Here is a 25,000-nt window from a genome sequence, read left to right as displayed (position 1 = left end):
TGTGTCTAAGTTGCACCAAAAGTGTTTATTAAAACTAATTATTTTTAAAGCAAACATTTGTAACTCAAATATTTGCTTCTTGGGATTCTACAAATGTATTCTAAACAGTTTTTTTTTTTAAACTCAGTTTGATATTTAATATCAGTGGTTCTCAAAAAAAATTATGTCAAGGACCCCCAAAATAATATTTATTTGACCGTGGACCCCCATCTCAAAATATTTTGTTCCAGGGACCCCCAGAAGCAAAGATTTGAGTTTAAAAATGTTCACAAAAAATATATAATATATTCAAAGACTTGCACACATTTTCACGATAAAAAGAAAAAAAAACAGATCTACAACTCATATGAGCTTGGACAAAGTATAAAATAATGGTTAAAGTGGTTACACAGACGCGTTCCCGGTTTCCATGGGTTAACAAGCTGTAATTACTGTTACATCAGAGGAGCAGGGACGGCCAGGTACCTCAAAGAACCTTTGTTCTCTGCAGAGGAAACACAGCCAGGGAGAGAGAGAGAAGTGAGAGAAGGATAGGCAGACAAAGACAGAACACACTGTGGGAGGGCATGACAGACAGACAGACAGAAGCCTGATTCATACTTCGTCGCCCGAGGGTGTCGAGCATCGGAAAAAAAGCCGGGCCTACAAGCTCACAAGGCGTCGCATTCGCGACACATTGTGAGCTTGTAGTTCTGCGTTTTTTTTGACACGTGACACGGGTTGTGCGACAGAGCAGAAATTAGACTATATAGGGACAAACAGAGGTAAACAGTGTTAATTTAACTTTGAGAATGTACAAATGTTACCAAATGACATTCTCAATTACATTACACACTCTCTTGGGTTGCAAGTGGATAAATTAACACTGATAATTTTACTGTGTAGAGAGAGTGAGAGACTGACTGACATACAGAACTGACAGAGAGAGAGCGAGAGAGAGAGAGCATGAATGGTAGACAGACAGTCAGAATGAGAGAAAGAGAGCTACTCGGTCTGACAGAAAGATAGAAACCAACATACAGTAGGAGAAGATGGACACAATGTCACAGTCCTCTTGGCTTCACTTTCCGTCCGTCCGTCCGTCCGTCCATCCATTCATTCATTCCTATTACAGGTCTTTATCTAATGTTTGGAAACAGACTGACTCCGGGGTGGACCCTCATTGTATTGTGGTGCCACAATACTCGATGAAAAAGAAGAAATAACAAAGAAAGTAGAAAACCCCCCAAAAAGAATGACTGTATGAAAGGAGGAGGGCTGAAGCTGGATTACTACTAGAACCACATTTAAAACTTTAAACTAATGCACTGTGATGGGGGATTAAGCTATGGTCCTATGCCATTCATGACATATAAACTTAACTTAACACCGTGGCAACTTAAAATCGTTGCCATCCCTATTTTCTGCATCCTATTTCCGGCTTCTTCTTTTTCTTATTCTTTTCTTTTTAATTTTCATTACTAATCTACAACCTCTGGTGTTATGTTCTGAGAGTGTGGATTTTGGAAAATGAATTTGAAAAATAAATAGATAAATAGGTCTTAAGTGGTTAGAGTTACAAATGGATGAATGTGTAGTTTTGGCTCGACTTGTCCTAAACTTCTCACTTAATTGCTCGGTTCAGGTTGGATTGGGGTTCAGCCAGGGCCGCAGGAAGGGTAGTGCGAATGGTGCGGTCGCACAGGGCCCCCGCGCTTGGGGGAGCCCCGCAAAAAAAAACGAAAAAAAAAAAACTTTTTTTTTTTTTTTTTTTAGTGAACAGATTCACGTTTAGTAAGAGTTATACCGAGAAATAACCGCAAATAACCACCAAAAACTCGGAAATATCCGCCCAAAACCGCAGCGCGCGTGCGCGACTTCGCACTTCAGCACACATATTTGTGTGCTGAAGTGTACTCATGCTAGGTCATGAATCACCAGAAAAGCTGTGAATAAAGTTCATTGGCAGGTATGGCAAGTTTGGAAAGGTCTGGAAAACTGTTCTTGAGAAACGCACAGAAGTAGTATGGAGGAATCATGTTGTTTTACTCCTAATATCTGTATGGATACACAACACCAGCGTTACATATTCTATATTTCTACATATTTGTCATGTTTTCTCTCAACTTCTTAATGACCCGCTTGAACAATGTACCTCCATCGTTTATGTTTTCATTGACTTAAAACAGTGAAGTTCTTGTACACCTGGGTGTGCACATGGGAGAAGTCTCCCCTCAATGCTTTTGCCAGGTCCGTCTTGATGGCAAGACTACAGAGATAATGTGTACCAATTTGCGTGATGTTTGGACGAAATCTGTATGAGTAATAGCAAAGAAAATTGTTTAGCAAAAATCTGGTCCGCTATAACAGGCCAATGTGAAGTTTCACCACAATCGGACGTTCATGATTTGAGGCATTTTGTTCAAAATAAGCCACTCCTGCAAACTTAAGATGCAAATCTTAGTCAATCAAGATGGAATATGACAAATCGAACAGATCCGTCTGAGCACATGATTATAGAGATAATGTGTACCAATTTGCGTGATATTTGTATTAAATCTGTGGGAGTAACATAAAAAACATTGTTTTGCAAAAATCTATAATAAGCCAATGTGAAAAGGGTGGCATTTCTTCCTCAGCCTATTGGGAATGTGCTTGCAAAGTTTCACGGCAATCGTTCAATTCAATCTTAGCCAATCAGGATGTAATATGACACAAACAGACGGACAGACAGGGGGGAAATCATAGTCTCTGCCTTCAGCCTGCGGAGACAAATATAGGATTCAATATTGACCTAACCACTGACCTACTGTAAACTATTAGTCAGGTCTGGGGTGGATACACATTTTAACATTAAAGTTTAGGGAAGCTGCAAAAAACTACTGTTTGTGGAGTCGTGTTCAGAGAGAGAGAGAGAGAGAGAGAGAGAGAGAGGAGAGAGAGAGAGAGAGAGAGAGAGAGAGAGAGAGAGAGAGAGAGAGAGAGAGGAGAGAGAGAGAGAGAGAGAGAGAGAGAGAGAGAGAGAGAGAGAGAGAGAGAGAGCGGCGGCAGCTAGTGGTGGTCCCCTGCAGGGAAAGTATTACTGTCGCTCTGGGTATGTATCCAAATGGACCCTTATTGGTCTTGATGCGTAGGACTATGGTTGAGGTAACAGACAGGGAGTGACGTGCCAGATGGATTGTCTCAAATGCACGGCACGAGGCTTGCGCTACTGGAGCTTCTACTGGTTATAGAGTGTATGAGATGAACATCTACGATTCTATCTGCCTTGTTTATTTTGAGATATGAGCAGAAACGGAATGTCCCGAGACTGAATACCACACACGTCAACTGTGCCCTATTGCTGCAGACACATGAATGAAACAGGAACTATTACTCGACTCAAATAAAAAATATGTGTGCAGCTGCCCACAAAACCGTACGTTATTATAACACAACTACACAGCCATCCCAGGTCATTCATTTCATTTAAAGACCTTATATTAGACTACTGTCCGGCAGAAACCAGCTAACTCCATTTTGACGCTTTTGCATTTTTTTCCATAAATCAGGGCCATTACCAGTGTGTTGGTAAAAAAAATATTGAACCAATGAAAAGCATTAAAAAGCGCTTCTGACAAAACCAGCTAACTCCATTGGATCCTCAAATGTTCTGACTCCAAGCTCCACCCCCTTTTGACCTCTAACCTCGTTGTGAGCTTGTAGGTCCATTCAGCTGTTCTTATCAATGATGAACAAAACCTCCTAACTCAACTTTTTTTTTATTTCCTGTAAAATGAACATTTTGGAGTTAGCTGGTTCCTGCCGGACAGCAGAGATATGTGGAATTGTCTTCTGTGACTGTTCCTCTGTCATTCAGAGCTCTTGGGGATGACAGCCTACGTCAGTTTTAGCCTTGCCTCTTAACTCCACCTCTCCTGGCTGACCCCAGCAGAGAGGAACGTGGGAATGTTTGTACATCTGTGTGTGTGTGTGTGTGTGTGTGTGTGTGTGTGTGTGTGTGTGTGTGTGTGTGTGTGTGTGTGTGTGTGTGTGTTTTTTACATCAACAAAACATGTTCTGTCATTTTTAATGCCTCTAAATTTGGAATGTAAATGCGAGCGCGTGCACACACACACACACACACACACACACACACACACACACACACACACACACACACACACATACACATACACACACACACACACACACACACACACACACACACACACACACACACACACACACACACACACACACACACACACACACACACACACTGTCAATGATTAAACCTTTAACCTTGACCCCAACTGCTATACTAGGGGTATACTTCAAACTATTCTATACTGTATACTGTACTGTAGGAAACAAAAATGGCTGATGACTTGAAATTCAAGGCTTTATTTTCCTGGGGAAAAGTGTTTGAAGCTAGGATTTGAAACTCATACTGTATCACACCAAGAACTATAAAACATTTGCTGTATATTTCCATATGGTTGCTTCACAGGTAGCCTACAGACAGGGGAGCGTATTCAAAGAGGTGGCTGTTGGCCCTGAGTGGGGGTTACAATCAGCATTGCCTTTTGTTCTACCTGAGAGACAGGAGGTCTGTCTCCATCCCCTTTCCTGCTTCATACAGGTGCAAATCGAATCAGGGACCAAAAGGGGGATCTATTGTTTGTCTGGGGGGGTCTAACTTTTGGAGGCTGACCCCCACCCACTTATTCAAAATATGACCACTGCTATAAAGAATAGGACATGTAAGCTTGTAGTGTGTGTGTGACTCAGCAGCCGGCAGGCTGTTGTGTGGTGTGGTGGGGACCTCAGGGTCCCCATAGGAAGCTGTTTGTACTTATGCAATAAATCGGATGCAAAGAAACCTCACTAACTAGTGATGACTCCTTCATTCTACAACCATTCATTCTCATCTCTGGGACAACAAACTTAACTGCAATATGGCGTTGTTGGCAACTACAAAAGCAATAGAAGCCTTTAAGTCTGTGGTTTTCAGATACCACACATTGCATAAAAGTACAAAGGTCACACTGACAAAGGTCACAAATCCTGGAAGGTGTGCAAAATAAGGCTTATGCCCAAGTCATTTGTACAAATTCAGCTTGCTCAATGACAGTGCACATGAATGACTTTCTGAATGTCTTGGAGTCTGCCAGAGGTCAGGGACTCTGTAAGGGGAGGTCAACATGGGCCTTCCTTAGCACCTGTCTGTAGCAGGGCTCCAGACTAACTTTTTAACCCATTAAGACCGGGAACGCATCTGTGTCATTTTTAGATTTATTTGGCTATTCAAAAATAGCAGATCTAAAAGCTCATAGCGCGGCACAGAAATTTGTGCTTTGATTCTGGGGGGTCCCTAGAACAAAATATTTTGAGATGGGTGTCCGCGGCCTCAGGTCTTAATGGGTTAAACCACCTTCCCAGAAACGTTCCAAATACGGTTTTAACCGTCCTGAAGTGAATGTATTCCTTCCCAAAGAATATGACTATTAAGGAGGTCATATATGGTAGAGATTTACCATACGTGAGTGTTGGAGGAATTATCTAAATCAACGTGACTGCCTGCATTGGCACCGTTATTGGCATGTTGTTTCCTATTGGCATTGTGATTCAAATGTTTGTTATTGTTTCTCATTATGTATGTATTTTATATGTTGTTATCAGGGCGTCCTTGAAAAAGAGAGCTTGCTCTCAATAGATGGGTTTCCTGTTAGTAAACATGAGAGGATGATGCGCGCGCAGTGGAGGGAAGAGCCTGTAGAGGGCGCTATTACCCGCAGCAGCTCTGGTCATTGTACATTCATAAAATGAATGGTCTTCACCGGGTTTAATGAAAGTAGATTAAATGATGCAGTTTGTAATATCTTCTTTACTCAATAAAAATGATTTGTTGGAAGTTGGATCTGTTTGTATATAATAGCAGCATTATGCCTATTATGCCTAAAATAGCAGCATTATGCCTATCTAAATCCCGAAAATAACAACAGAGTCAATGGCGCTTCCGGTTCGTTCTACCTCCCGCATGCGCAGATGACGCACTCTGCTCTGTGATGACGTCGCGCGGAAACCCATCTATGGGCTTCCCTGAATAAATAAAGGAAAAAGAAAAAAGAAAGAAGAAAAGTTATGCTAGACCGAAATCTCCGCTGTAATACAGTTTCGATATTAGCAAACCAGTTGGTACCGGTTCTCGGTACCGAACTCTAAAAACGCTGCCAAGCCTACTGTTATTGACCAAGGTCAAGTTTCCAAACCGTAGTTTCAGGAGCTAATGCCCATCGTTGCTCTGTTTAGGAGCGGTCGGTCATCATATCTCTTTTCACTGCCCCGTGGGTTATAGAGAAATGAACAGAACACCTTTAAGAAGTGTTATTCCATTAATATTGAGATAGCAGTCTTAAGTCATAAACCCCAGGCCCACAGCGTGTAAAGGTAGTCAGTGAGAGGACGAGAGAATGAACCAACAAGACTGCTACTACGTATATCCTTCCTGGTCCCTTTCCAACATGGGGTTCTATTTGTGTGTGTGTGTGTGTGTGTGTGTGTGTGTGTGTGTGTGTGTGTGTGTGTGTGTGTGTGTGTGTGTGTGTGTGTGTGTGTGTGTGCGCCTGCACATATGTGCGTCCGTGCATGTGCATGTCACATACTGTGTGTATGTGTATTTATTTGCTGTACTTCCATCCTAGAAAAGCAAATATGTCTCTCCACTAATGACCTGCTCTGAGCAGAACAATTCTCTTGATGTACTCTGTCTTGTACTGACAGATATTTGGCTCCCTCAGGCGCTATCTGCTCTATGGTGAATTTGACAGCAGTCAGACATAGGCCAAAAATTATTGATTCAACCCTCCCCTCTTAACCACCCAGCATGCTGCCTTTCTCCCCAGAATATCTCCTTACTTTGAGATCTTGTGAAAACAAAAGACCAGCCCGCTTGCTTTTGATCAGGACTGTCTAACATTATGAAGTTCTGATGGAAAGAAAAGGGAAAAAAGCATACGTATGTAACTGAATAGTTTGTCTTCATTAGACTCATGTGAAACATAGACTGTGAGGAAAGTTGATGCCTTATAAAGTCATGATCAGGTGCATTGCACAGTATTGTTACATTACGAGTAGAGGAGGTACATGCATGTCCGTCCCGGTGTGGAAGTATAATGTACTTTTGTTTTTCCTCAGGGTATGTTTGCCTATAATTACTATTTGATTGATTTTATTTGGTCAAATAAATACAAGTTCAGTTCAACACAATATAACTTAAATCCAGGATATACACATACAGTGTAGTGAAACTTATTTAAACTGTGGTCCTGTAAAACTAGAACTGTTATAAACGTGTGTGTGTGTGTGTGTGTGTGTGTGTGTGTGTGCGTGTGCGTGTGCGTGTGCGTGTGTGCGTGTGCGTGTGCGTGTGTGTGTGTGCATGTGCGCGTGTGTGTGTGTTAAGGATAAACATTCTTGAGCAGGGCCACACACACAATACACCCTGTCCTCCAATTAGAATCATTTCCTGCCGCTATCAAATCCTGCTTAGCTCTTAAAGGCACAGTGAATAAAACACAACGTTGCTGTCGGGTGGAAACCTTGTATGTCCAAAACCGTTCCTTTTTTATTTTTATTTAAAAAAACATTTTAAGATAGTGAAAATAGCCGATCTACAAGCTCACAGCGCGTTGCGATACGCTGTGAGCTTGTAGATCTGCTATTTTCACTACTTTTGTGTGACGCTTTTGTATGACGAAATAGGGCATAAATGTACAAAAAACTTAAAAAGTTGAACTATGGAGATATGAGGTTTTTCCTCGACAGCAACGACATACAATGACTTTGAAATAAGAGGAGCAATACTGACTGGGGGTGCAACAGTTAATGGAACTAATTGATTTAACAATTATAAAAAAGAATTCATTATCAGTTTTGATGAAAACATTATCGATTTGGGGGGGATTAAAATGTCGCTTTAAAAAGAAGATCTACAAGCTCTACAAGGATTCGTGATGCAATGCGTCTGTGAGCTTGTAGATTTTCACTAGTTTCGTTCTACAGAATATTAAATAGGGCGAGTCAATTATAATCTAAGAATTTTATCGCTAAGAAAATAATCGATAGTTGTAACCCCAATACCGACATTGAACCGTGCATGTATGTATTAAACTCACAGTGAACTTTGATAATGTAGTGTCAAACGCTGCTCTGCAAGTCGGAAAGCAAACAGTTTTCAGGGCTTCCTGAATGAAATCACTGACCACATGTTTAGTGGGAGTGCTTTGTGCGTTAATGACTAGTAACCACCAAACACTAATGACTGCTAATGTTCCGAGGAAAATAGGGCACCAAATCACTGTTGTCGTACATGCGTTCAAAAGTTCAAATCCTATACTTATATCTTTGCATATTGTCCCTGCTTTGACCGATCGTCACGTCCATATTAAGAAGAATGTCTTAAAAGCAGCTCATGTAGACACTAGACAGTAGAATCCTAAGTGTTAATTTAACACAGTGTAGAATGGATAAATAAACACAGATGATTTGGCTGTGTATAGACTTGTGACTTTGATTTGGACTGTGATCTAGCTTACCAACCAACAGAGGCTTTTCTCTTATTTCTATTTGTGTTCATGGCAGCCTGAAGAAGGATTTTAGCTAAAGTTTATTTTATTTTCTCACACCACACTTTGTTGGTGTCACCTTTGTTGTGTACAGCACTATCGACCATTTTCACTTCATTTCAACCTTTATTTAATTCTAGGAAAAAACACTTGACGGCTGAGACCTTTTTTAAATACGTGAGAAGTTGATTGCATCCTTAACCACATAAACCCTAGCGTCCCTATTCTGGTGAACATTCAACGTTTTTTTGGCAAAGAAATTTGGTGTAGCGGGAAAAAAGGAACGGACCAATTATAGAGCCCTTGGGGGACCTCAGTCAACTAAGTATCTACTGTATAAGTAAAGTCTTATACAGTAGACATTCCCAGTATGCAAGCATTTCTTTTTATATATCATTCTCATCTTATATGGATTCAGCTTAAGCCCCTGATTAAAAGACCTACACTTAGCTGTTTGAACTGTTTGACTAGAGTGCAAACTATTCTCCTCTATTTTGTGTTTTGGAACATAATCCTTTGAAAAAAGGGAGACAAAGGAAGACGGTGTGTGTGTGTGTGTGTGTGTGTGTGTGTGTGTGTGTGTGTGTGTGTGTGTGTGTGTGTGTGTGTGTGTGTGTGTGTGTGTGTGTGTGTGTGTGTGTGTGTGTGTGTGTGTGTGCTCGCGTGTGTGTGTGTGTGTGTGCGTGTGTGCAGTATATATGTATAAGGGATCGAGGGTTATGTAACAGGCTAGTTGAGACTGGATCCACATACAGTACTCTACATCCTGCTGGGGTGGCCTAGCCATAACCCCCACACACACACACACACACACACCCACACCCACACCCACACACACACACACACACACACACACACACACACACACACACACACACACACACACACACACACACACACAATGGCCAGATAACCGTAAAGACCCAACAATCTAGAGTCTTGCGTTAATGTGTGTTGATGTGCACAACTGCACATTGTGCTGATGTTTCTACATATAGATGTGGGCATGTCTATAATGTCTGCACTTTGTGTGCGTGTGTGTGTGTGTGTGTGTGTGTGTGTGTGTGTGTGTGTGTGTGTGTGTGTGTGTGTGTGTGTGTGTGTGTGTGTGTGTGTGTGTGTGTGTGTGTGTGTGTGTGTGTGTGTGTGTGTGTGTGTGTGTGTGTGTGTGTGTGTGTGTGTGTGTGTGTGTGTCAGCACTGGGAAGTCAGTATTTGTACATTTCTAATTACAGTCAGGAAATGTTTATTCACGTTTGATTGGGTGGGACCAGCCAGGACCCTGGGTACATTTAAACAAACTATTTCGACATCCTGTTTAAATTCACTTTCTGGAGGATAAAGGGGGGTGTGGGGGGGTTGCTGAGGTGGACGACTGGACACTTATGTAAGTCCAAGTCCCTAGGCCTCCTCAGCGCATAGTGGAAACAAAGGAAGAGCCATAGACCGTCGTTGACAATATTTTGCATCCACATGGGTCAGAGAAGCCTACTTACTGTATATGCTGTAGTGTACACACTGTAGCTGAAACAGACACGGTCAAGTGTAATCATTGATCGGTCAAATTGAAATTGTAATTATTATTTGTATTCATACTTTTATTATATATTTATTTTTTCAAGGTCTGGCGATTTATTTTCTTTCACAAAAGATATATATTTAAACATTCTTCCAAACAAGTATCTTGCCCAATCACAACCCGGTCCAGAGCCCCACCCTTGTTGTGCAATGACCACAACAATATGAAAAACAAAATAATAATAAAAGTACCAATAGAATAAATAAAAAGAGAAATGGAGGGGGGGCGGGGGGCAATAATCATAGAGGAAGGATGTTAAGGTCCATCTTATCTACATAAGTCAGAAAAGGCTGCCAGATCTTACAGAATTTGAGAGCCTTCCCCAAAATAACAGAAAACAGAAAAGTCACTAGTATATAGCCCTGAGGGACTCCGGTCAACCATATGGGGTTTAAGTGGTTAAACAGATGTATTTTGCCACATTTCATCAGTAACTTTCATATTCAGATCTTTTTTTTCCCATTGATTAATTAGTTAGGTACCAAATAATGTGATTTGAGGAAGGAAAATATTGTGCCAATTGTCCCTTTAGAACTTGTATTAAGCCCTTTAGAATAGTCTAATACAGTGTTGGGTGGTTGAGATGGAACTGGATTTATCATTCACTTAAAAGAGCAGGTCTGCAAGCCTACAGAGCTTGTAGATCAGCTATTTTCGGCAAAAAGAGGTCAAATGGGGGACTCTGTCCAACAAATATAGGTTTAAAGTGGTGAAAGCTCATCTGTATTAAAAGAAGCTTCAGCCAGTAGGCCAGGCATTGAATTGGAATATGACTTCATAGTACCAAATACAACCATAACCATTACTGCATTTTGGTGCTGTATAGTATGTACAATGTGCTACTCTTGAATCTGGACTTGAAAGACAAGCTTACCGTGTAGACGGTATTGTGGAGACTCAGTAAGAACCGGTTTTGAACTCAAGCCATCCGTGTCCTGCTTGCTTCTAAATGCAGATTCCAAGATTACTTCACCGTCATGCTTTGCAGCTGCTCATGAGCTGTGAGAGTTAAGAATGATCAAAGATGAACTGAAAGCCACAGGTAAAGTACAGTACAAGCAGAATGAATCATGTTTCAACATGGTGTCCTTATGCGGTAATGATTCACCATCAAAAACAAAACAACCCATCGTAAGCTGTCTGTGCTGAATGACTGCAAATCCTTTTGTTTACATATAAAACTATAAAAAGTGCTCCTCGGAGAACAGGTCTCCGCCAGGTCAGAAATCGGCCTCATGGTGGCGCTATAACAGGCCCCTGTGAAAAATTTGAAAAATTGGGGGCAGATCGGATTGGCATCCAGGGAGTGTATGTGCAAAGTTTTGTTGCGATCAGGCCAACGGTACCGGAGATTAGCTGTTCACAGACAGAAGGACGAACTGACAGGGTGCAAAACAGGTCAGAAATCGGCCTCATGGTGGCGCTATAACAGGCCCATGTGAAAGAAAAAAAAAAAGTGGTGCACAGGTTCGGAATTGGCATCCAGGGAGTGTGTGTGCAAAGTTTCGTTGCGATCAGGCCAACGGTGCCGGAGATTAGCTGTTCACAGACAGAAGGACGGACGGACAGGGTGCAAAACATACTCTCTCGCCATGCCTTTCGGCCTGGCGGAGACAATGAGTATATATGTGAGTTCTTCAAAATTATGATTGAATTCAGTTGAAGCAGTAAATGGTGCATTTACATGTATAGCGCCTTTATCTGAAGCGCTTTGCATTCAAACATTCACAGCGCTAACAGTGGAGGTACTGTAACTCTGCAAGGCATTAGCTTGCTGCTGAGCAGCAAGCTATATACTTCGATGATTTTGATTTATATTAGGATACATTTGCGCGACTGTAAAGATGAAACGGAAGTGGGGAGGATTGAGGCTTCACATCCACTTTATCGCTTTGATAATATTAGAAAATTGTGGGAGGCAACAGTCTGGCTTGTGAGACTAGGTTTATCTAGTTCTATAGACTCATAGTATTTATCATGGCTGTTATTAATCAACCAATACAAATGTGCAGATTAGTGAACAGCAAACCAAAGACTATTAGCTAGCTCTGTGTCCCCCAGGGGACTATACTAGGCCCCCTACGTTTTTCCTCTCTATACCAAATCTCGTTACTTGGATCTGCTATTTTCACCGAATGTTCACCCCAGAATAGGGATGCTAGGGTTCATTTGGTTAATATATCCTATATAAGGTATTAACTAATTTTCAACACATCCAACCGAATCCATTGTGATTTGAACCAATCAGCAGAAAAGTATAGTAAAATGTAAAATGAAATTAAAAAGCTACAAATTGCCTTTAAAAACAACAAGAACAAGAATGTCCTCAGCAAGTTTAATGGCAATCTAGTCTGTTATTTTCTGAGATGTTGTTCGGGATGTTGTGTGGACTGGTAGTCCAACGTTTCCATCCCTAGAGCCCTACAGCAATTTTGGTTAAAAATATATAGCTCTCATTTGTATTCTGCGTTTTTATTAGGGATGCTATAGGGTTCATTTGGTTAATATATCCTATATAAGGTATTAACTAATTTTCAACATAGGGGTGGTACTATTGTATGTATACAGTCTCAGTCTCAACCAGGCCACTTCCTGTTATGATGGAAAAAATCAGGCCAGTTTGAAGTCCAGGACATGACATAATGTCAGTATTCACCTATAAACCGCTAAACACTCCTCACCTACGTGAACCCTGAGGGTTGCTCTCTCAGGGCAACAATGGCTCAGAGGGATTACAGCTAGGGTCTCTTATATAGAGAGCTGTTTATATCCCACCATCCCACCTCCCTCCCTCTACCCCTCTCTCTCTCTCTCACTTAAGTTCAATCTGATTTCCTATATGAAGGAAACATGCTGGAATTCAGGAAGAGGACCATTTTCCCTGAGCGACCATTAACGATGCCTAGAGAATAGGGCCTAAAGGGTGGGGTATAGCGAGAGAGAGAGAGAGAGAGAGAGAGAGAGAGAGAGTGTGTGCGTGTGTGTGTGTGTGTGTGTGTGTGTGTGTGTGTGTGTGTGTGTGTGTGTGTGTGTGTGTGTGTGTGTGTGTGTGTGTGTGTGTGTGTGTGTGTGTGTGTGTGTGTGTGTGTGTGTGTGTGTGTGTGTGTGTGCTCGTGTGCACGTGTGTGCGCACAAGTGGAGAGAGGAAGGGGCCATAGGTGCGTGGAGAAGGGTTTCAAGACAATCAACATCATTGCCCCTATAGTTCTGCATTTTGTTTCATAAACAGAGGCAAGACTATGTTGGCAATAATAAAATATTTACAGTAGCTGTTCAAGGCATCAACCCACCTTTACAATCAGCTGAATGTATACAATCCTCAATTGTGGTATTTCAGAGAGAAAGACTACTCATCCAGGTGTGCAACATAAATATGCCCAATTTAGCTCTTTTATCTCTGCTCCTCTTTTCCCAGGATCGGTTGTTCTTCGTGATGGAGTATGTGAACGGTGGAGACCTGATGTTCCAGATTCAAAGGTCGAGAAAGTTTGACGAAGCGCGATCCCGTTTCTATGCAGCCGAGGTCACATCGGCACTGATGTTTCTTCACCACCACGGAGTCATATACAGGTAACCATGCCAACCATGTTAGCCTTGGGATAACCCCAGGCCCCCAGAGTTGCTGAGAAACATTGAAGCTGTGCCAGTGGCCAACGCTGGAACTGCAGGCGGGGCGAAATACATGCACGAGCAAAACATACTGAGATATTTATATATATAAATATATATAATATAATATAAATATGTAAACATATTATACATAAATACATATGCATTTACATATAAATATGCATCTCGAGTGTATTTAATAAATATAAATATAAACACGGGCTCGTTCATGGAGGTAGGTTGTGACGTAGGAAAAGTCATGTAAAAGGGACACTAGTGCGCATGCTCATAACTCTATGGTTGCTCGAAACGTCTCAAAAACGTCTCAATAATTCTACTTCCGGCAGGCTTCCGGGTGCTTCAAAACGCCAATGAGCAATTTCATTGAAATGAATAGCTGGGGGCGGGGCAATCCGCCCTCTAGTTATATTATACCTCTATGGATAACCCCCGTCGTTAGCAACGATAGCTTCTGAATTACTATTACGGTTAAAATGTTGGCATTTAGCAGAGACTCTTATAAACAACTTAGGAATTGCAAGATTACCATTAATGATGTACATAACTATGAATACATAGGTGATGGTTAAAGATCTTGTACTCAAAAACAAACATTGATAAATGAAAGTTAAATCAGACTAAGAGCCTAAGCAGCCCCTAGAGACTGTGCTGCTACATCCAACCGAATCCATTGTGATTTGAACCAATCAGCAGAAAAGTATAGTAAAATGTAAAATGAAATTAAAAAGCTACAAATTGCCTTTAACACATTGAATGCCAATCGCGTAGATCTACGCGAACCTATTTAAAGCCGCAGCGTGCCAATCGCGTAGATCTACGCGAACCGCCGATTCGCGTTAATTTTTTCCCAGGTGCACTTTCGGAATTTTTTGATCCATTTCCGGTTCCGGTTTGAAAACAGGAAACAGAATTATTTGGGATCCGGTTTTGCCGATCACGTCGGCCCTCGTTGTAATGACGAAACTGAAACTCAATTCTCTTCCTGTAGTTTTTTCTCCTCGCATATCACTGTTTAACGTAATCCGCTCTAACTACAACCATGGAGGTCCGTTTGACATGTGGTTTTCACTGGTAGATTCAGTGAGATCGCGCGGATGTAAACAGACAGTGCACAGCTCAATCTTAAGGATTTTAACAAGATCTATGGCGACGTGAAAAAAACAACAATAACACGTTGGCACTGGTGAGTACATTATGAGATTAACGTCTGGCATGGAATGTGTTAAAAACAACAAGAACAAGAATGTCCTCGGCAAGTTTAATGGCAATCTAGTCTGTTGTTTTCTGAGATGTTCGGGATGTTGTGTGGACTGGTAGTCCAACGTTTCCATCCCTAGAGCCCTACAGCAATTTTGGTTAAAAATATATAGCTCTCATTTGTATTCTGCGTTTTTATTATATACAGTACATTCAGCGTATTTTCTTTTTAGGTATAACCAGTATATTCCTCCCACCATCTGCTTCCCAAAATCATCTAATTGTGTGTTCAGAGATGCCCTTCTGCACACCACTGTTGTACTGAGCCGATATTTGTGTACTTTTAGCTTAAACAGTCTGACCACCCTCTCACTAACAAGGCAGAATTCCTATTTTTGTTTTCTGTTGTTTTGTTTATCACACAATTCTCTGTAAATGTAGCTGTTTCTGACATCATGGACATGTCTGGCACCAGCAATCACTTTGCACCTTGTCCATTCTAATGTTTAGTCGAACAGTAGCTGAACCACTTGACCCTGTCTCCTTGCTTATACTGTGTTACATGATTTTCTGTTTGATGGAACAGGATGTTTGTGTTAACAGGCTACAGCACCTAATAAATAATAATGTCAGCTAAGGATATGATTTGTATATATTAGGACATAACTAACACTCATTTTGTCCTAATGAATCTAACCTCATTTGACTCACACACCTTTTACCATAATTATTTATATTATATCAATGCAGTCTTAACTTAGTCAGTGTGTGCCCCTTTCACAACACTTTTGTAGTCACAAACTGAGACAGAGCTTGACAGTTCTCCAACCAAATCAGTAATATTTTTTACTGCTTTTTTTCTCTCCTTTCTTTTTTAACGATTATTCTTTGGCAGTTTTTGCTTTATTAGATAATAGATTGTAGAGAGATTGGAAACCATGTTCAAAGAGAAGGGAGACATTACAATAGTCAGATTCGAAGTAGGGTCCTCGCGACTCACAAGGCCTATGTATTCTAAGCATTAACTGGCCGAGCCACCAGTTAAATCTGTATTGGCTCAGATTATTGTGATGATCAACACTGTCAACAGCTACTAGGTACACTGTGCAAGCCATTGAACATTGCATGATTAATAGTCTTCCCAGATTCTTATCTCTAGGACTAAAACCCTGACATACAGTATTTTGTAAAATATGAGAGGTTTTCAGACTTTACTTGTCCAAATATCCTCTAATGCAAGGGAGGCCATTTTGTTTCCTTATGAATAAAAATGTTAATTAGAACCACGTGCTGCTAGTGAAATTGGTTTCTTGTCTAATTCTCCGTAACATACTCACTATGGGATATCAGCGCCCCCTGGCGTTGATGCAGAGCTACATACCATAAACTCCCGGGCCATTCATTGGCTGAGAAGGGTATGTCACGTGTCCGGTAGACCGGAAGAGGTATAAAACCTCTTTCGTGACGTGGCTCATCCTCTTTCGCTTCTCTGCATGGCAGATGCAACAGCTCAAGACATACCTTAATAATAACAAACGTAACTTTGATCAGGACAGAAACCAGCTTTAGCCCACTCGGTGGTACTTGTACTAACCAACAGGTTTTCCTCCTATTAAAAAAAAAAAAGTTTTATTATTTCCGCTCCCGCGGCTATCTTCTGTTTCTTTCTTTTACTGCTAAAGCAAGTTTTCCTCCTTTGAGTTTTCCGCGCTCTTAGCCTTGCGGCTGAAAGCTAACAGGTTAGCTCGAGATGGAGGTTCCACGTCCCTGCGTATTGCTGCTCTGCCGCTTGATGATCGCCGGGGATGACCCTCATGGTTTCTGCATCTCGTTACTGCGCTCTGTTCTCCACGCTGCACCTCGATAGCCGCTTAGCCAGGGCAGTGCGGGAAGCAGCGACGTCTCGTCCCCGGTCGTCGCGGATCCAGCAACACCCTGCATGGACACCGGCCCAGGGAACGTGGGTGGTGGGGCCCACCACGTGCGCTCACAGTCCACAATGGGCCCTCCGGCAGTCCTGGCTGCGAGCGGCGTTAGCCACCGCTCGCAGCACCTCCAGGCTGCTACACAAGCCGTGCTACGCAGCACTGCAGCAGCCGCTAGCACCGTGTCTGGGGGAACCACCCAGGTGCGACTACCTAGCGGCACTTCCTCCCCCTCTTCCCAGCCGTCTACTCTGCTGCCACAGCAAGCGTACCGGGCCAGCGGTGCGTCGCCAGGAGACAACGAGAGGGGCTCCGGCGACGGCAGCATAGGCGAGGGGAGAACGAGGCAGAAGCTTGTGAGTGAGTTAGCCCAGACTAGCTACGTTAGCTGCTTCGCTAGGTTAACGTCGCCTTAGTCAGGCAGTGTTTTTGTTGGCTTAACACCCATGCAACAGGTTATTAACAGCGTTGTCCTAGCCTAGCTTGCCTCGCTAGGATAACACCAGCTTGTTAGCCTTCTCACTCTGTGTATCGAGCAAACCTCGGGGGCTTCTGAAGACCTTGGACAGGCTCATCGGGCGCCATTGGGACACATGTTGTTTTTGTCATAAGAATATGTTAAAACGTTCATGCTGTTTACTGTTTCTGTGCCTGCTCTTGTTTCATACTCATGTTCCAAGTACATAAAGCACGTTAGCACATTAGCAGACTCTCACCGGTGCACAGACCGGTTCAGCCCCCCCCCCTCCCCCCCGGCCGTGCTGGGGAAGAGGACCGTGGCTTTACAGGCCTCGATGGACAAGATGGACGGCTCCTCGACTGCCACAAGGCCATGTTTAGTGAAAACGAATGTGTGTTTAAAAGTACAATTTTTTTTCTGCCAAAGAAATAAATGTGTTACATGTTACAAACGATCTCGTTCTTTCACGTGGCTTGAGAGCAGCGGAGCAGTGGAGTCCCCTACCGCGGGCTTCTCTGCTCCAATGCTCTCTGTATATAAGCCCATAATGTCTGTGATGCCCGAACTCCGGTATCCCAGACATTGATGGGATAATATCTGTGCATGTAATGTAAATGTATCAACGTTCTCAATTACATAAGCCCACACTGTCTAGAACACCCGAGTCCCGATGTTCTAGACATTGTTGGATAACATCTGTGCATGTTTTTGGATCATATGAAGGTAATATAAAAACCCACATCACCCCTGTCCGCCAGAGGGCGCAAATGCGCCAGTGGAATGGGGTCACGCCGGTTTTTGCCTTCCGTCCCACAGGAAGTGCCCACGCACCACTGTGAACCGGAAGTACTTCGGTCAGACATGACCCCTTGGCCGTACCGCCTCACGTTCGCCGCTGGAGGGCGACAAAGCACCTCCTAGAGGAGGACGACTTTGTGATGGCGGCGGCCAGAGTAGGTTAGGAAGAGAGTAATGACAGTAGCGTCGATCCCATTGTGAGAATGGAAGGCGGAAGTGCTCTGTCTACGTCAATGAGATAGTTCCAATGTTGGAACTATAGCCCATAGAGGCCCGCTTTGCGGCGAGATCAAAGCGTGACGTTACTCTCTTTTCTACACTCTGGCGACGGCCAAGGTAGGATTACTCATAGATATATATATCCAGTGGTGTGATCTAGTTTCACTGTATATATTTATGGGCTTAATTCTGACGCCGGGGTTTTTTCCCGTGGCCAATCACGTGACTCCTCCGAGTCCTCCGTTGGCCAGGGCTTACCAGCGCTACTAAACGAGGGCCACACACACGGCCCCGTCTGTCCAGCGTCGCGTCTGTCCAAGTAGCAGTGCTGTTGGTTCCCATGGGAACGAACAAGCTGCGGTGACGGACAAACCGGATGCTGACGTCAGGCAAGGTCCCCGTGACAAGTCACGTAGACCCCGCGGGGTCCTTGGGACAGACCGTTAGTACCTCTACTGCCTCGAGCGGTCACCTCAGGGTTAGCACCGCCGGCGGCAGTGGCAGCGTCACTGGTCCCCATGGCAACGGTCCCCATGGCAACGCTCCCACTCTCCGAGCGGCCGTTGATGTCATCGTCCAATCCACTCGCTCGGTGTGTGAAGCAATGGCAGGTTTGCAAGCCGAATGCTTAGGTATTGCTCACAATACTAAAGGGTTTCAGGCTGCATTTCTCCACAAAACCCCCCGTGACAGAAAAAGTATTGTTTTCCCGTGCAAGGGGTCCAGCAGCCAATACTCTGAGGGAGGAAGTCTCCTTCCTCGTGAGCATGGGCGCTATTAAAGAATTACTTCCGATACTTCTGTTTACTATCCCAGTACATCAGCGTTACACTGTGTGTGTACAGGGTTTTTCAGTACAGCAGTGACACACTGTGATTGTACTGGTCAACTCCCCTGATCCGCAACAACACATTGTGGTTGTACTTGTGTGTTTTCCACGTGCTCTTATGCATATAGTCTCCTATGTCGGACACGGTGTTGTTCCTCTCATGCGGAGGATAAGGCAACCATGTCTCTGAGAGAGGGGGTTCTCTCTCTCTCCATAGTGAGAATGTTACGAAGAATTTGTCAGGAAACTCGAGGTTACGTTGTAACCCCGGTTTCCTTAGAATTCAGAGTAACATAGTCAGAGAACTATCTATGAATCGGAACCAACTGGTTTTCTATTCGTAGTATTTTCTGGTGGAAAAGAAGGGGGGTACTACCGGAAGGGGACCGGTAGTACCTCTACTGCCTCGAGCGGTCACCTCAGGGTTAGCACCGCTGGCGGCAGTGGCAGCGTCACTGGTCCCCATGGCAACGCACACAGGGTTAGCGCTGCTAGCACTGGTAGTAGCGTCTTTGGTCCCCATGGCAACGCACACAAAAAAAAAAAAAAAAAAAAACGTTCCCTTGGAAACGGATCTCAACGTTTCTTGGCTCATGGTGATTTAGCCTTGACTAGCTTGTTAGCTGCTAGGTTTGCATAACCTCCAGTCAGGCTACTGTTGCTTCGATTGGCGGCTAACTGGCCTCACTAACAACAACACATTGCAGTGTTGTTTTTTGGTGCAGCGCATAGCCAGCCCCGCTAAAGCAACACCACGGTGGCCACCTACCACCGCTACCCTTCCACGGTCTCTAACGGCCCCGCATGTGCGGGTCCGCTGGATCACGTGGCGACATCACCGGTCCAGTTGGACACGTGTGCGTTGTCCGCACTGGGTGACATCAGAGCCCCTACTAACTCGCTTGCTGAGGCAGCTTGTTGGAGAGTTTGCAGTCCGGAACTGTTTACTATCCCGGTACTTCAGTGGTACACTGTGTGTGTAGGGGTTTTTCAGTACATCAGTGACACACTGTGGTTGTACTGGTCAGCTCCCCTGATCGACAACAACACACTGTGGTTGTACTGGTGTGTGACCCTCTTTGCGGACGGTGCGTTAAGGAGATGGGTGGACCAGCATTGTTTTCAATGCTTGTTTCCACGATCCTTTCTATCCACCACGGTCAGGAGGTGGCGCGGCACACCGACGTGACCGTTTCCCCACTTGACGTCGCGGGGTTTTTCACCGTCACCGTCCGTCGAGCGTCTTGGTCCCGTCTCAGCGGACCACCTTCATAGGGGATCTCGCTGGGCTAGACCAGGCTCACGGCGCGTCTGTCCCGGGCGGGATAGACAGCTTTTCGGCCTATGGTCTTCTCGCGTGAGGCGACAAGTCACATACAGGCTAAGCGTGCAGGCGACGGGTCTCATGACTTCGGCCTTACACCTGTTTCGTTTGGACAAGCCCCACATGTGACCTTTTTTCCCCGGAGGTGGATGTGGGCTCTTGGAGCCCCGTCCACCTGAGGTTATCGGAAGGTCCGGGTATCCCCACGGTGCGTGGACACGCTTAGATCGTGGTAAGATGCAGCCCTTCTGTCCAAGGGGTCAGAATGGAGGCTGTGGTCTCGCGGAAGGTCATTACCACGGACGCCAGCCTCACAGGAGGGGTGCCGTCCACGAGAGCCGCTCGGCCAGGGGGGTGTGGGGTCCCAGTCTACAGACGGCGCACATCAACTACCTGGAGCTGATGACGGTCTTCTTCTGACGGTCAGACTTTGCAAGGCTCGGGTTTCGAGGTTGTCATGTCCTGGTCAGAACCGACAACACCACGACCGTGTGCTATGCCAAAAAGCAGGGAGGCCTGGCCTCTCCAGTGTTGGACAGGCTAGCTGGCGATCTGACGCTGTGGTGCGACGCACGCCTTACGTCAACCAGAGCCTCACAGGTACCGGGCCTCCTGGCCAGCGGAGCGACTCTGTTGTCCAGGGGCATTTTTTGGTACGCAGATTGGCCTCTCCTCCGGAGATAACAAGCCAGATCTGGGCCAGGTTGGCCGACTGAACTGCTTTAGGCATTCCCGTCACTGGAGTTGGTCCTCTCAACTTGGAGAGGGTCAGACTCCACGGACTGTCAGTGCCACTGGTGGCACTGGCGTGGGGCGCGTGGAGGTTAGGAATAATCCTCTCCTCTACAACGAGCCCTGGGCCCTCCCCCCGATCAGAGATCTGCTACGGCAGGCAGGGGTCGGGATTTTCCACAAGCAACCTCAGGACCTAGACCGGTGGGCTTGGCCTGTGAGGGGGAGACCTTGACTTCTTATGGCCTGCCCCCTGAGGTGGTAGCTACCATCCAGGGGGCGAGGGCCCTTTCCACGAGGTCTGCGTACGACGACAGGTGGAACCTGTTCGTGTCATGGTGTCTGAGTCAGTCACCGCTGGTTGAGGCCTTCCGGGCCTCGGTACGCAGCATTCTCATGTTCTTGCAGGACAAATTGAACCAAGGTCTGGTTTTCTTGACGGTTAAGGTGTACCAGGCGGCCATTTCCGCTTGTCACGTGGGTTTCGATGACATGACGGTTGGCCGACATCCGCTGGTGCGTAGTTTTATGAACGGTGCCAGGCGGGCCAGGCCGGTCTCTAGGCCTCTGTTCCCGGCCTGGGACCTGGCGGTGGTGCTGGGGGCGCTTTGCCTCCCACCGTTCGAGCCTTTTCACTCTATGGATCTGGAGATCATTAGTCTCGAAACGGTTCTTGTGGTTGTTTTCACTACAGCTACACGGGTCAGCGACATACATGCGCTCTCAGTAAGTTCGGAGTGCATGAGGTTCTTGGGAGACGACAGCAGGGTTTGGTTAAGCCCAACATGGCGTTTGTTCCCAAGAACGGAATGGTGACCCAGACACCGGTTGAGCTGATAGTTTTTCATCCGCCTCCTTTCGCTTCTGCAGAGGATAGGCGGCTGCACTGTCTCTGCCCAGTGAGGGCGTTGAAGCTCTACTGCCAGAGGACGGCGGTCGGCCGGTCGTCGTCGCAACTTTTTGTCTCCTTCGGCCCAGATGGTCGGAGGAAGGCAGTGACTAAGGCGACGCTTTCTAGATGGAGTTTGGATGCCATTAGGCTGGCCTACGTCAGTAGTGGCGCTCCAGTTCCAGAAGGACTGAAGGCTCACTCTACTAGAGGCGTGGCTACTTCCTGGGCCCTCTCCAGGGAAATGTCGGTCCAGGAGGTGTGCGCGGCCGCAAACTGGTCGTCTCCATCGACTTTTGCGGCCTTCTACAGCCTGGATGTGGCAGCGGCGTCAGTGGCGCACGCTGTACTGGACATAGCGGCTGTCTCTAGTTAGGGTAGGGGAGGTTAGGCAGGTCTTTTGTGTAACCCGCCTTTTTTCCCTTCTCTACCTTCCTTCTCTTGAGTCCCCTCGGAACCACCGTTGGTAGGTTTCCAGGGGAGGAGGCCCTGTTTCCTTGTTTTCACTTATGGGTCAGACTTGTGTCTGTTCATTAGATGAATAGGCAGACTTGGTCTGTCAGGGTCCTTTTCTTTCAATTATATACCGCACCCCGGCCCGGAGGGCTGGGGCACCCGTGAGGCCGAAGGTCACGTCCATGGGGACGGGGCCTTATGGCTAGGGGGCGTGCGGACCTGAGATTCGGTATGGCTATAAGCCCCAGGGGGGTTTATGTATCCCATAGTGAGTATGTTACGGAGAATTAGACAAGAAACTCAGGGTTACGGATGTAACCCCGGTTTCTTTAGAATTCGGAGTAACATACTCACCTAACACCCCTGTTTGTGTGCATCTGCATGCAGAGAGCGTGTTAAAGAGGATGAGCCACGTCACGAAAGAGGTTTTATACCTCTTCCGGTCTACCGGACACGTGACATACCCTTCTCAGCCAATGAATGGCCCGGGAGTTTATGGTATGTAGCTCTGCATCAACGCCAGGGGGCGCTGATATCCCATAGTGAGTATGTTACTCCGAATTCTAAAGAAACCGGGGTTACATCCGTAACCCTGAGTTTCTACTGTACCACCTGAATATATTAAGCGGAAACATTGGTCTGGAGCATTCAGGATTGAGTTACAGTCGCACAGCTTGCCAAGTTTAAAAGGATATCTGTGTTTATGACCAGGAAGCAATAATTGCTGGTCATCAATCTTGGAAGGATTATAATATACAAAACATATGAAGTCCATCAGGCTGAATGTTTATTGGGAAAAAATGACATTGTGATATCAAAATAATAATAATAATAATCTCAGGACACACACACACAAATAACCTATCACTCTAGCTGTTTTTTCCTCTTACTCACTGATTTTAATGTTGCACAGAAACTTGCACATGACACATACGTTGTTGTTGTTGATGTTTATATTTATTGGGCCAGAGCAGAACCTCTGGCCCAACTTTTTCATATTGGCCTGTTATAGCGCCATCAGGAGGCAGAATTTTGCCAAAAAAACATTGAATGTATTCCTACATATTTTGTCCAAACATCACGCAAATCGGTACACACTATACACAGTATCTCTACAGTCGTTAAATAAAACTGTTTTTTCAGATTTGCCTGATTGGCTAAGATTGGCTTCCATGAAATTTTGCACGCATAATTCCCACTAAGCCGAGGAAGAAATGCCACTTGAAATTTTCAATCGATCTGTGTAGAACTTTGTATGTGCACTCCCTAGAAGCCAAGGAAAAACCTTTGCCCTGCATTTTTCACATCTGCCTTTATAGCGTCACCAGGAGGCCAACTTATGTAAAACACATTGGCTAAGATTGACATACAAAATCTGCAGGAGTGGCCTGCAAAACTTTGCATGCAAATTACATTTTCTTTATTGACACATTTTTGCCCCAAACCACCAACACTCCTTAAAACAAGACTAGGCAGACCTAGTTAAGCCAGACCGGAGCACATGCCATGCCAGTGGGGTTTGTATGAAACACTGGAGGGCTTCATTTGAAACTACGGATACAGGAAGTGGTGAACTCGGCCAGTGTAGTGTGGGCGGCAGCCAATCAGATTGTTCAATGTGATAGGGTAGCAACCACATAGCAACCATTTCCTCTATGAAAACTGCAGAATATTGTACTTGTGAAATTAATCAAGATTGAGAATCCCTATGTCCTATTTTTCACCTAAAATGTAATGAAAAACTTTTTACTGCATCGGTGAAGTAGAGAACATTTCTAGACAAGCCAGGATTGTGCACAGCTTTTTTGATCCCATAGCGCGGAGGAACGATTGCTTCTTCAAGCAACAAGTATCATAGCAGTGTTACTTTTGCAATTATAGTACTCGGTTAATTAGTTGCGTTTTCAAATTGCGTCACTTATGTTACTTTAAAAACAAATAAAAAATTAAATCCATTCTGGTTTTTTCCTACTTCTTGACAAGGCACAGTAGTTGCAGGAGTGTGTGTCAGTGCATAATTGTGCAATGCTCATTTAGCTAGCGACATGGCAGTGATTCAGAGAAGGCAGAGAGATCAGCCTTTACGTCGTGGTTTGTGGAGGTATTCACAAATCACATTATTTTTAATTTGTTGGTTAAAGGAGTCAGAACATTAATGCAAATCAAGTGTGTGGCAGGTTTGATTTTGAAGCATCTCCAAGCCAAGCACTAGCCTGGTAAACCCCCCCTCCGGAAATCTCATTAATGAGATTTCCAGAAGGGGGGGGGTTACCAGGCTAGTCAAGCACAGCTCCACAACACTATTTGGTGTCCAATGTGACATGTTGTCCTGGGGCCTCATTACAGAAAATATTATCCTAAATGGCCTCCTAACT

The 25,000-nt window shown here is 44.7% G+C and overlaps 1 protein-coding gene across 1 annotated transcript in view; it reads left to right on the top strand.

Moving 5' to 3' along the window:
- The window catches only part of LOC308101116 (protein kinase C epsilon type-like), a 110,819-nt gene that overhangs the window by 64,807 nt on the left and 21,012 nt on the right, over positions 1–25,000 (top strand). The window contains exon 11 of the mRNA XM_080450467.1: positions 13,582–13,736. Within this exon, the coding sequence (XP_080306593.1) occupies positions 13,582–13,736 (155 nt within the window). The remainder of the gene's footprint in view (positions 1–13,581; positions 13,737–25,000) is intronic.

This window comes from Gymnoscopelus braueri (genome assembly GCF_963280865.1).
Source record: "Gymnoscopelus braueri genome assembly, chromosome: 14".
NCBI lineage: Eukaryota > Metazoa > Chordata > Actinopteri > Myctophiformes > Myctophidae > Gymnoscopelus > Gymnoscopelus braueri.
The sequence above is the reverse complement of the archived record's forward strand: the minus strand, read 5'-3'. Positions and strand labels throughout refer to the sequence as shown.